Raw genomic sequence first — 14094 nt, 5'->3', positions numbered from 1 at the left:
CGCATAACATGGTTTCTAGTAAAGGGCAAACCAACCATATACCCAAGACTAATGATGGAAATTGGAAGACCATACCGATTCAAACATTGTATATCTGAAATCCTCTACAATAATAGCATGCGCATGATCATTTACATTGAGTCAGTGCCTGACAATCGTCTGATAAGAACTTGATCACAAAATAAGAAAATAACATGGGCCCATCCCTAACCTCGAAGGGATTGGTAATCTTCGACAATCCTGTAACAGTAACCTCATTATGTATATTACATGTTAGAACTGCGGACAAAGACAACACAGATCATAGCATATTAATCGGTCAGGAAAAATGTACCGAAATAGTAACAGTCCTCTGGGAATGAGGAGTGAAACATATCCGTGACCAATGGGACATACGTTTCCCCTTCAACTGTCACTTTGATCTATCAGACGGGCAGAAATAGAAGATCTTCTGGTGAGAAATGAAATTTTTGTGTGCTGTATTCTATGTTCCCACATGGTGGCACTGTGGCTCTATGATTAGAGAGATACATCAGGTGGTTTTCCTGTAATGCCATCTGTGACCTCTCACAGCCCTGCCAATGAGAGATGCAAACAGCAGCGCAGTTAACGGACATTTCACTACAAAGACCACACTGAGTATGCACTTATTACGCACTAAATGTAATGCAAATATTAAAGTTTGACACGGTACAGTATCAATGTCTTTAGTCACATTGTGCAGCATTGTAGATTATTACATATCTCATATTTATTTACATGTTCGGGCAGGGAGACATTGAGTACGTCTCCTGTGTTTGAACAGGGAGCGGAGGTGGGAATATCCAAGCAGTGACATGAGGCAACAGCTTTGTCACCACAATGTTTTGTATGTAGAGAGAGAGAGCCTGGAGTCCAGCTAGCTAGTTCAGACACAGCTGACATGCTCAGCGGGGGTGGGGCAGACACTGACCAACTTCCCTAACATCCCAGAACATTTTCCCACTCTCTCCAACCTCATTCGGCCTTTATTCCCATTGTGGCTGCTACAGTTACAGCCGTTGGCATCTTTCCCGCAGAGAATAGGGGTGACGGTATAAACAGGAAAGACAGGGTTGGCTGGGGTGCTCTTGGCTGGCGGGCTGTGGTAGATACACCGCAGGTAGTGGTGGAAGGCCTGTCTGTAAGTCCTGTTGAATAGAGTGTAGACCAGTGGGTTCACACCAGAGGAGGCATATCCCACCCAAACGAAGACCTTTAGGAGCACTGCCAACACCGGCTTATTGCACAGGCTTATTACCGAGTCCTCACACAACACGCTCAGCACGTTGGTGATGAAGAACGGACACCACATCGTCAGGAAGAGGAAAAACACCACACCAAGGACCTTGGAGGCTCTCCTCTCATTTTTGAGTGATTGAGCCACGCCAGGTTTCCCGCCAGGTCCCCCTGGCTCCTGCCTCCCTGCTGGAGAGACAGGCCGCGAGGAGGCTTGAGAGACGGAAATATTGGAGGCTGCAACAGCTGGCAAGGCCTCGGTACTAGGGTCCTGTTTGAGGAGGCTAAGACTGTCCCCTGCGGGGAGCCTTGGGGTGATGCCGAGTAAGGTAGGCCGGTCGATCGAAGCCATGCCTCCGTGCAGGTAATCAGAGGCTTGGCACTGCAGCACGCGCATGGTCAAACAGTAGCTGACTACCATGACGACCAGAGGGACGAAGAAGGCTACGAAGGAGCCCACCAGGACGAAGCTGTGCTCGTTCAGTACACAGATCCCATTGACAAACACCTTCCCTTCGTCATACAGGCCAATCACAGGGATGGGCATGGAGATCACTGTCAGAGAGAGAGAGAGAGAGAGAGAGAGAGAGAGAGAGAGAGAGAGAGAGAGAGAGAGAGAGAGAGAGAGAGAGAGAGAGAGAGAGAGAGAGAGAGAGAGAGAGAGAGAGAGAGAGAGAGAGAGAGAGAGAGAGAGAGAGAGAGAGAGAGAGAGAGAGAGAGAGAGAGAGAGAGAGAGAGAGAGAGAGAGAGAGAGAGAGAGAGAGAGAGAGAGAGAGAGAGAGAGAGAGAGAGAGAGAGAGAGAGAGAGAGAGAGAGAGAGAGAGAGAGAGAGAGAGAGAGAGAGAGAGAGAGAGAGAGAGAGAGAGAGAGAGAGAGAGAGAGAGAGAGAGAGAGAGAGAGAGAGAGAGAGAGAGAGAGAGAGAGAGAGAGAGAGAGAGAGAGAGAGAGAGAGAGAGAGAGAGAGAGACGGGACAGGACAATGAATATCACATTTAAACCAATGCACAAACACAGCTCCATCTATCTCAAAACGTCATGTTATTAAATTAGAGAAGGGGGGAGATCATAGTGATTCATATTAACCACCAGAGGCTTTCAAAAAAGGACACGAGGGCAGAGAAAATAGTTTGGAGTTTTTTGTTGTTGATGAAGTCGACAGGCTCACAGGTTGCCTGGCCATTTAGAGCATCTCTCAGGGTGAAGATGCCATAAGGCTCCCCTTGAGAGCCCCAGGAGAGGTGAGAGAAAAGTATTCCTTCTTGACAGACAGTAGCGAAAGACAAATAAGGTTTCAAAGTAACTCACTATCTCTCTAGACGCACTATCTCTCGCACGCAGACAACACCGTGGGAGCAAATGATTTAGATCTGTTGTTTTTTCTCTTCTATGTCCAGTAGCTATGTCAGCAGGAACTCACCTATGGAGATGCTCCAGACGAGGGCGATCTTAGCCTTGGCCTTGGAGAGGGAGTTGGAGCGGCTGTGTTTGATGGGGTTACAGATGCCCACATAGCGGTCCAGTGAAATGGTGCACAGGTGCATGATGGATGCTGTGGAGAACAGCACGTCTAGGTAGATCCAGATGGGACAAAGGGGTCTGGGGAAGGGCCACAGGTAGTCTGAAGAATGGACAGGCACAGTTCACCAAGAATTACTGACATTTCATGATCAAATAGGAACACTTGCTTTGTGACCATGCAAACAAATCCAAAGTAATTTTTCAGTCTCTTACAGTATATCATCAAATAGACTGCTATGATGTTACTTGACACCTGATCAAAGCCTTTAACGCTTTGATCACACCGACAGCGTCATTGCATTTTGGTACACCAGAACTGCATTAATTTCCAACGAAACTCTGCGTTTGCCTTGCAGCATTGCGTTGCAGAGGCAGTTGCAGTTGCAGTGTGTTCTGTGTGGTGCGTACGTTGGATTTATTGAACGTATTCGTCGAACTGTATGCGTTGACATCTTGACAGAAACTGTAGCAGAAGGTGAATATTGAACTTTTGTTGCGTACATATCCAGATGACGCTGCGTACTATTTTGCGTACAATGATGCTGCGTACTAAGGACACCGTCGGTGTGATCGAAGCGTTAGCCTTCATGGCATGAAAGTAAGAGGGGAGAGTTTCTCTTGCTGTTGCCCAGTTGCACAAACCCATTTGATCTCAAATAAACAAATGATTTAAAGCCGCTCAGAGTAATAGGGCTTACTGAAATAAGGAAATTGTATGGGAACTGGGAGGGGATAATCTCACATTGGAGTGTCAGGGGTCCCCTTCCAATTTTTTTTTTGAAATTCATACCTGAAATGGAATTTTCACATGTGAAATAGCTGTTTTCACATGTTGAGCTTAAATGTATTTGCAGTTTCATATATGACATTTGCGGTTACTATGTTAAAATTTTTCCCATGCTGAATTGCATTTTTAAATGTGAAAAACAGTCACGTGTGAAAATCACATTTGCAATTCCACGTTGTGAAAGTTTTTCACATACGGAACTGCATTTTTTTTTGTCACGCGTGAACTTGCAATTCCACATGTGAAAGTTTTTCACATACGGAACTGCATTTTTTTTGTCACGCGTGAACTTGCAATTCCACATGTGAAAGTGAAAATCTAATTTGTACTTTCACATGTCAGAAAACTCCACATTCACTCCAATATTTGTAAACAAACTCAATTTAAAAACATGGTTAATGCTATAATTGGGATATAAATGGTGAGTCCTTGCATCCATAGCGTAGTCTATGGATTTGAAAGTGGTTGCATTTCTCCAGCCTTGTCCCTCAGCTTTTTACTGTGGCGCGGTGTACTATTTTGGTTCTTAATTGTAAATGTTTCAATGATGTATTCCCGCTTAGAACACATTTAACAGAGTAATGGTGTTATTGTATGATGCAATCCTCTAGTGAGTGAATTACCTTTGTGACATTAATATCAAGCAAAACTTCTGAAGTCGAGAAAACAATTCTTAGTGTTGCAAACGAAAATAATGATATTGAAAGCAAAAAACATAAACCCAAAAGTATTGATAGCAAAACAAAATATTGCAAATAAATAATTGTTAAGTGCAAGAGCAAATAAATTGTAAATGGATGCAAAAAAATAGTTTTCTGCGAAACATTTTTTATGATAACACAATTAAATAAAACGCCTCCATATTTCCTGCATTTTTCCCTATATTTGTTTATGTTACCCTGGCCTTTAATTTCACTGACTTTTTTCTAGTTGCAACTGCGGGTTTGCCTCTGAAGTTAAGCAGGGTCGGTCCCTGGATGGGAATTTTTATAAAATTAAAGCTCATTTACTGCATTTCTACACAATTTAAAAAATGCAATTTGGAGCACAGCAAAAACAAGCCAAATTGACTCCAGCCATTATCACCTTGTTGCCGTAGCTTCATTCACCTCGGTCAATAGGGGACTTAACATTCTACAAACACGTCATACAAGAATTAGCTGCTACACACTACCTCAGCACCGGGATTAAAACTAGTTTAGTTCATGTCAAATCAAACAGCAGCTAACTAGGCTAAGCTAATCTACTACAGCCATCTTTACCTCTGCACTTTTTTGAGAAAAAGCTGCGCTGTTCCCAGCAGCTGCGTTGACGTGCTTTCCATAAAGCCAGCCAGCCATACAAACAGCGTTCCATCCCTGGTCGGCCTGAGTACCGCTAAACTGCATTTGCCATTGAATCAGGATTGGAATCATTTTAGTAGCCTTTTTAAAAATTGAAGGTGTTGAGCTAGGGCATGGCGACTGCCATACCCTGCCATACCCAATTGACGCCCCTGCCTCACAGTAAAGCCTTTTATCCCTTGCTGCTTTCAAGAGATCATTATCCAGAGGGCAAACAAACACTGCTTTGCAATTCTAAAAGAGTTCAACCTACCACCTACCATAGAGAATGTTAATCAGTGAGACTGGCATGACGAGAAAGCCCACGAGCATGTCTGCCACAGCCAGGGAGCGCAGGAAGAAGCTGGTGGCATTCTGCAGCTTCCTCTCCAGAGACACAGCTAGGATGAGGAGGATGTTGCCCGCCACAGTGAAGAAGATGACCAGTAAAATGAGCAGAGCGGGCCAGTTCTTCTCCTTGTCAGGTGTCTCCGGTCTGGAGTCAGACTGATTCCATTCCACGGGGAAACTCAGATTAAAGAGAACGGTAGTGCTCTCTGGCAGAGTCATCATGTCACTGGGCGAGGCTAGGGTGGAGCCAGCCTGGACCCTCCAAGCAGGTTTGCTGCTGTGCTCAGCCATCACCTGTGTTCCAAGGCACCACTATGGAGCCCAACAAATGTTTAACTTCCTGCGATGTCAATGATCGACTGAAGGTTAAGTTCTTCGTGTCCTTGGATGTTATTTATTATGATTATTTTAAACCAAATCTGCAAAAGAAACCGAAACAGTTCTGAGTTAGTCACGTTTCTGGAAACACATTTCAATGTTTTCCCCCAGGGCAATACCAATATACTATTTTATTTCTTGAAATGACGTATTAATAGAAATGAATTTGCATGTGCATATCATACAAAGGACAGCTTGAGAGCAGACAGCAATAGGGGTAATTCTCTAATTGCTCTGGTTTAAATCCACTGTTCCTGACAGATGGGCTGGATGCTCTGGGCTCTCTACTGGTGCCAACGAGGATGTGCAGGGAGTGACCATGGGACATGGATCCGGTTCTGATCCACTGAGTCAAGGAACAGCAGGACCGCTACAGAAATCATGCCTAGAATTTCTAAGCAAACAGCTGGAGGCAGGGCTTTCTCCTATTGAGCTCCATTTCTATGGAATGGTCGGGTTATTCAGGTGAGAGACGCAGACTCGGTCTCGACCTTTAAGTCTTTACTGAAGACCCATTTATTCAGTAGGTCCTATGATTAAGTGTAGTCTAGCCCAGGCGGGCGAGGGTGATCGCAAAGGCACTGGAGCAACGAACCTCCCTTGCTGTCTATGCCTGGCCTGCTCCCCTCTCTCCACTGGGATTCTCTGCCTCTGACCCTATTACGGGGGCTGGCTTACTGGTGCTCTTCCATGCCGTCCCTAGGAGGGGTGCGTCACTTGAGTGGGTTGAGTCACAGACGTGATCTTCCTGTCCAGTTTTGTGCCCCCTCGGGCTTGTGCGGTGGAGGAGACCTTTGTGGGCTATACTCAGCCTTGTCTCGGGGTAGTAAGTTGGTGGTCTGTTGATATCCCTCTAGTGGTGTGGGGGCTGTGCTTTGGCAAAGTGGGTGGGTTGTATCCTGCCTGGTTGGCCACAAGGTCCCCCGACCCACCCGTCTCAGTCTCCAGTATCTATGCTGCAATAGTCTATGTGCCGTGGGGGCTAGGGTCAGTCTGTTACATCTGGTGTAATTCTCCTGTCTTATCTGGTGTCCTGTGTGAATTTAAGTATGCTCCCTCTAATTCTCTCTCTCTCCCTCTCTCCCAACCCTCCTGGAGGACCTGAGCCCTAGGATCATGCCTCAGGACCACCTGGCCTGATGACTCCTGGCTGTCCCCAGTCCAACTGGTCGGGCTGCTGCTCCAGTTTCAACTGTTCTGCCTGCGGCTAGGGAACCCTGACCTGTTCACCGGACGTGCTACCTTGTCCCGGACCTGCTGTTTTCGACTCTCTTTCTTTCTCTCTAACGCACCTGCTGTCTCAACGTCTGAACGCTCGGCTATGAAAAGCCAACTGACATTTACTCCTGAGGTGCTGACCTGTTGCACCCTCTACAACCACGGATTATTATTTGACCCTGCTGGTCATCTATGAACGTTTGAACATCTTGAAGAACAATCTGGCTTTAAATGGCCGTGTACTCTTACAATCTCCACCCGGCACAGCCAGAAGAGGATTGGCCACCCCTCAGAGCTTGGTTCCTCTCTAGGTTTCTTCCTAGGTTTCTGCCTTTCTAGGGAGTTTTTCTACATCTGTATTGCTTGCTGTTTGGGGTTTTAAACTGGGTAACTGTATAGCACTCTGTGACATTTGCTGATGTAAAAAGGTGCTTTATAAATACATTTGATTGATTGATTGATTGATTGATTGATTGATTGATTGATTGATTGATTGATTGATTGATTGATGCAGTCTGACTAAGAACAGCAGCGAGGGCAACCCTCACTGGGGTGGCCCTGACATGTCTGTCTCTGTGAATAAAGTAGAATGGAATAGATAAATAGAGCATTGGACGCCTCATTTAATTAAACATGCAAAAGTTCGAGAATAAACAGCAGGATAAGGCAGTTTATGCAGAGAAGATGACTCAAATCTGCAAAAAAATCATAGACTTGATAGAGCACTTGGTTATTGAAGAAGACCCCAGATGGTATTGCATGCTGTTCTTCTGTAAGAACAGCCTAGTGCTGATGTGTATCCCATCTGTCTATGTGCCACACCGGGAGTCTATGCTGTATCTACAGTATGATAGCCAGACTACAAGGCACTACCACCGTAAGAACAGACATATGTCACACCATGCCGTGCTATAATCCCAAACAATGTCAACGCATTGTTCAAAGGGGCAAAATGAATAGTGAATGCTGTGGCAGTGGTAAATGAACCGAATGAAGTTGTTACACCAGTAATTTAACACATAAAGATTAAAGAGGGAGACAAATTAGAGATAATCTGAGTTGATTTTAGTACCTGGCTGTCTTCATTCCTCCGGCAAACAGTGATTCAACACTTGAAAATAACACTTTTTTGTCACCTTTAATTTGTCCATGGAACACCAAGCTACATGAATTTATCGCTGGGGGAGTCATGGAAAATGTGATGTTTCAAAATGCATGCCACTGACGATGTCTGTCGGAATGATGGCATTACCTTTCTACAGATGTAGGATCTTAATTTGAGTCAGTTTGCAACAGCAGGAAAATAATCCTGCAGCAACAGTAAATTTGAATTATTATGTAGATTATAATGAATGGACATTTCTGTAGTGGTTGAAACATTTTTCATTAGGGCAAATCAAGTCTGACATTTCAAAGTAGAAATTACAAACTTAAGAAGCCTTTTCAAAACTCAAATACACTACAAGTTTGCATTTCCTGCCGTGCAGGAAAATACTCAGCAACAAAAGAGTGATCAAATTAAGATCCTACATCTGTATGTGTTCCTCCATGTACATAATCTGTGTTATATCTTTCTGTGCTATTAAAAGTCTTAAGTCTAAATGTGTTGATGATATATGAAAATCTGTTCATGCTTTAGCTAACACCTCTGACTTTTGTAATGCCAAGTATGGTGTAATAATGCATGATAAAGGAGTTAGCTAATACACTAACAAATCTGGCTATATAATAATAGCCCTATGTTTATAACTCAAGAATTCATTCCACTTCAGTTAGGCCTACTATAATCAAGCGTTATCAGACAAACATTACAGTACTGACAGACAGAACCCAGACTGAGGGCCTGGGAAGAGCCATAGGCAGGACAGTGTCCTAGAGGGTGATGCTATGACTGGCCTCCCAGGAGAGGAAAGGCTACTGTGAGACTGTTCACTTACAGTGGTTCTGAAGAGACCGTAATTAACTTGACATCTAGAGCTGGCAGGACTCATAGAGAAATGTCCTTGTCAAGGTGACAGAATAAGTGTCTCACACATTAGGAACCTGTAGCGGACTCTGTTGATTCACTTCAACTGAACTGAGCTGTCTGACTCACATCAGGGAACGAGAGAGAGAGAGAGAGAGAGAGAGAGAGAGACAGAGAGAGAGAGAGAGAGAGAGAGAGAGAGAGAGAGAGAGAGAGAGAGAGAGAGAGAGAGAGAGAGAGTCATTTGCTCTGTAGAGGCAAATGACCACTGTACTTTCACCTGTGCTTCCTTATTAAAGAGAGAATTAGTTCATGTTTGTAGATGACTCTGCTTATAGTGTAGTAGTTGTTGGGTCGTTCTTGAATTATGGTGGCAGTTGGGCATGGCATTTTGGGAAAAAATGACTTCATTTTTTCTAGATGAGTCTATTCAAATGTATTTGGATGCATCTGACATTTTAGCAGACATTCATATCCAGACTGATTTACAGTAAGTACATACATTTTCGTACTTTTTTTCCTGTGGGAATCAAACCCACAACCCATGCATTGTAAGCACCATGCTCTACTAATTGAGCCACCACAGGACCCATTATAACATGACTCATATGGTAGCTTAATTACTTTAAATACATTTAACCATTGTGCCACCAGAAGTAGTAGTAACACCAATTATGTATTTTAGGTAAATGAGGCTTTTCTGAAATGGAGGCCAGATGATCACATTTTAGGTCATTAACCCCTTAAAAATTCTTTACATGCATAATTACACCAACTGAAAATACACTTCGCGGCAGAATATTGTGGTGGCTTATTTCTGTTTTACCAAATGAGGAGAGTTACAAACTTCACACACCAGTCAGAGTTATACTTAAACTACATCTTTAATAATAAGAGCTTTGCAATAGCATTTGACTTTCAATGATGCACTATCTCTAATGAACCATTGAAAGTGACTACAGAAAATTACAAAGATCTTTTCTAGCCAAGATACACCCCTCTCAACCTACATGACGAACCACAGATCTTAGGAACAGTTCACAAAGAAATACTTTTACTTGAGAGAGAGGAGTATCCCATAGCCAGATAGCATTCGCTATAAATTATCGTTCAGTTTGGTCCCTAAGACGAGGTTCTAATCTCGTTCCTGGTACTTCATAGCACAGAACCATTACCTCATCCAATGGCATAACTCAATTGTCAACTCTAGATACTCCCATCTAAAGTAAAACCCCTTCTTGACCCCTCTCCTGCACAAACTCACTGAGGGGAGTGACTTCCGCACAGACATTGTGGAGACAAGTAATTGGCTCCCCCTTAATCACGCCATCCCTTCACATGGTTTAAGAGATACATTCACATATGAAGACAATGTTCCATCCTGTCCTCTTCCCTTTCTGATATTCTGCATAGCACCAGAGACATGTAAAAGACAAGCCTGACCTCTCCCCTGTCTGGGCCCCAAGTGACTGAGCCCCAGCTGAGGGAAGAAATACAACTACCAACACTAGAGTCTATTAGAAATACATTCTAATAAAAAGTATATCACATAAGAATATTATGCAGATATGACATCTTAATTACTTATGTTACCCAAATAATTCTGATTCATCCACCACAATATGGGGAATGAATTTAAAGCATCTTCAAGACCCGAAATGTATTAAATATGTGAATGAAAAAATAAAAACCTTTACCATTACAAATGTAGACATAGAGGACAGAGAAAAGCTGACCCCCGATATAATTTGGGACGCTTTTAAGGCATCCATTAGAGGAATGATAATCTCATTGAAAAATTTCAAGAAATCACTATTTTAGAAAAGCCGATAAAAAATATTTACAAGGTAAAGAAGAAAATACCATTTCTAAATTTAAGCAGGAATATGATATTTTACTTTTGAAGGGAGCCAACAACTACAGGTTCAACTCTAATAAATCATACTATTTAATGGCAAATAAACATGGTAAATATCTAGCAGCCCTCACAAAATGAATACACGCCAAACCAGTGATAATTTTAGAAGATAAATATACAAATGCGTTAATTGGAAACAGCAATGCAATTAATTACAGTTTTAAAAGCTTCTATGAAAATCTATATAAATCAGCATTTAACAACAGTTGAACTGATCCTACAGCCTGCTTAGACTCAACAACACTGAAACAATTATCAGCAGACCAAAAATAATCACAAAAAATTGAAATAACCCAAAACTAAATATCAGACACTGTTAAAACATTCACGCAGAGAAAAGCACCAGGAATGGATAGCCATTTCCCATAGAAAGCTATTTACCATTTTGGGACAAAGTAGCACCCCTATTTACACAAATGACAACACACATGTCACTCAAATCAGTGCTTCCTAGTTCCATGAGCCAAACAGTTTTTTCAGTTATATTAAAACCAGGAAAATCTGGAGAGTTCCCTGGTTAATAAATTGTGACAATAAAATAATAACAAAGCTCATAAGAAATATAATGGCAAAAGTCTTACCAGACTTGACACATATCAATCAAACAGGGTTTATTAAAAATAGACACTTAATAACAAATACAAGAACGTTTCAGTTTAATACAATACCGAAAAAACAAGAAAAAGATTCATCAATAATGGCTGTTGATGCTGAAAAGGATTTTGACCATCTTGAATGGCCTTTTCCATTCAAAACTTTAGAAGCTTTCAACTTTTCATCTGAAATAATACATTTAATACAAATATTATATAAATGTCCTAAAGCAAAAATATACACAAATAATACATTATCTGATGAAATTGTTTTAGAAAGGTCCACAAGACAGGGATGTCCTTTCTCCCCCATCCTGTTTGCACCAGCAATTAAACCGCTTGTAGACATGACTCAAATGTAACAGTATCAGTATTGGTAAACATGAATATAAACTAAAATTATTTGCAGATGATCTCCTGATATACCTGACCAATATTGAAAACTCAATGCCCCCTTGCTAAAAATATTTTCAGAATACTCAGGGCATAAAATTTGTGTGGATTTTTTTTTACAATGACAATAGGAAATGTGTGATCTACAGCAATCTGTTAAGTGGACCACAAAAAATATGAAATACTTAGGACGCTTAATAAGTGACAACAAACAACAAATATATAAAGATAACGTTATCCCATTACTCAACAATATGAAAGCAGATCTAATTAAATTGAACAATCTTCCCGTAAACCTTACAGGTAGAATAAACCTCTTCAGAATGGCATGGCTCCCAAAGTATTTAATACATTATTTTTAAAAGTATACTCGGTTATAACTGACTTTATATGGGCAAATAAAACTCATAGAATAAAAAGGAAAGTTTTACATCTTTCTAAGTCTGAGGGAGGTTTTAACCTTCCAGATTTGGAATTGTATCAACTCGCCAGCCAGGGCTTTTACTTACTACTTAAATGCACTAAAGAGGAACAATAGGTGCACATTGAAGATGCGCATGCTCATCCCCAGAATATTTTCACGTGTCTATTTTCAAAGGATAAAGCTAGGAACATGAACAACTTCTTTTAGTTAAGAACACTATAACAATATGGAAGAAAATGAAACGTATTCTACAAGAACCAATATCACTCCCTAAAAACACAACTCTATGGAACAATCCTTGGATAGTTTTTCAGAATTCACCGATAAATTGGTCCACATGGAAAACTAACGGCATAGAAACTGTGCATGTCTTGGTAATAGGAAATCAATTTATTTCCATGAATTAAAAAGCAATTTTGGACTGAACAACGTAGATATTTTCAAACACATGCAACTTAAAAGTTTCATATCAAGAAATGTAGATTTGAAATCCTTTGGACAGCAGAGCAATCTTGAGGGAGTCCTCTTCTGAGTTAGAAAAGGATGTTCATATGATAGGAAAGATATGCAAAACCTTGCAGAGAGCCTATCCAACTGACAATCTCTTATAAAAAAGTATAAACTATTGGAACCAAGACTTAAAAAGAACTGATATTGGCACAAGATGGAGGGAATGTGAACATAACTAACAAAATTACAGTCCATGAAAATGTACACTTAATCCAGTATAAACCAATATATAGAATTCACAAATTCTACAGCACAACGGCAGAGTCATGTCTTAAGCGTAAAACTAACAATGACTCAATAATCTATGCCTTCTGGGAATTCTATAAAGTCATAAAGTTATGGGCGGAGTTAGAAAGTTGGCTGTCAGAAGTATTACAATGTAAATGTACTTTTAATGTGTCTGAATATTTCAAGACATGACATATGAGGGTGCAGTGAGATACCTGGTGGGTTGGATGATACTTTTCTCTTCAGTCATCTTGAAAAATGTATACTTAAAAACTGGAAATCAACCAATCTAAATACTACATATGGAGGGGAGTGTATATATATATACCCATTGATTCTTGAAGAACATAATTCCTCATAAGGTTAGTTCAACTGTCGCACTCCATCAAAACCCCAAATCTAAGCTTGTTTCACTCCAATGTCTGTAAACATTGTAAATGTTAACACACACTGTGTAGCCTAAAAGCAGAAAGAGAGAAAATGTTGCGATTTTATAACTGGACGTCAGGGCCCTGGGCACATACCCTTCATGCCTGGTCGGTAATTCGGCCATGATTAGGCCTACTACAAATTTAGATAGCTTGCTAGACTAATTTACCAATATATATATATATTTTTTGGCTGACATGGACTAAGTGAGTGATGGCCAGTGACTCACATAACTAGAGGAAAACTGCTGACGACCAACCAAATTTGTGTTTTCCACTATTCTAAATCTCAACAGTAAGTTTAAGCCCAGGGCTGGCCCTGCTCAATTGGCTGCAAATTAATTCCCTCCACAACCTCCCTCCAAGGCTAGTTTTGGTTACCCTCCCTACTCCTATCCCTAGGACAGGCCTGGGACTCTCCTGCCCCACCATGGCAGCCCCAACCCTGCAACAGGAGCCACACCAGAAAGAAGGAGAAGAATCGCTCTCGGCGCTCCTGACTTCTTCCCCTGCGTCCGGACTTAAGACTTTCAAATCGCTTTGAGCCCCTGTACCAGTCTTAAGCCGGGGGCTTGGGTGTTCCCTCCATGGCTGTGGATGCCCCTCCAGCTACCTCTCCCTGTCCTAGTCAATCAACTGCCTGGGCACAGCCTGGACCACTGCGGCCCCCCTCCGCTGGGCCATGCTCTCTGGATCAGAGCTATTTCCCTTTGGCTGTTGTGGCCTGCACACATCCGGTGTCTCAGCAGCCCTCTTCTCAGGTGAGTTCTGTGGCTCGCAATCTGCTTCGAGACACGGCAGAG

General features: G+C 42.0%; 1 protein-coding gene across 1 annotated transcript; it reads right to left on the bottom strand.

Annotated features, from left to right (window-relative positions):
• Positions 1-907: 907 nt before the first annotated feature.
• On the bottom strand, positions 908-5526 carry LOC120057602 (5-hydroxytryptamine receptor 2C-like). Its single transcript, XM_039006173.1, has 3 exons — positions 5166-5526; positions 2675-2875; positions 908-1812 (listed from the first exon to the last, which is right to left on the bottom strand). The coding sequence occupies exons 1-3, from the start codon at positions 5524-5526 to the stop codon at positions 908-910; spliced, it is 1467 nt and encodes a 488-aa protein (XP_038862101.1).
• Positions 5527-14094: the final 8568 nt, after the last annotated feature.

This window comes from Salvelinus namaycush, chromosome 12 (assembly GCF_016432855.1).
Source record: "Salvelinus namaycush isolate Seneca chromosome 12, SaNama_1.0, whole genome shotgun sequence".
In the NCBI taxonomy this organism is placed as follows: domain Eukaryota; kingdom Metazoa; phylum Chordata; class Actinopteri; order Salmoniformes; family Salmonidae; genus Salvelinus; species Salvelinus namaycush.
The sequence above is the reverse complement of the archived record's forward strand: the minus strand, read 5'-3'. Positions and strand labels throughout refer to the sequence as shown.

Coding starts and splice junctions, on each gene's coding strand:
- LOC120057602 (XM_039006173.1), bottom strand. CDS start 5,526: ATGGCTGAGCACAGCAGCAAACCTGCTTGGAGGGTCCAGGCTGGCTCC. Junction 2,876..5,165: donor ACTGATTAACATTCTCTATG/GTAGGTGGTAGG, acceptor TCCATTCTTCAG/ACTACCTGTGGCCCTTCCCC. Junction 1,813..2,674: donor CGTCTGGAGCATCTCCATAG/GTGAGTTCCTGC, acceptor TCTCTCTGACAG/TGATCTCCATGCCCATCCCT.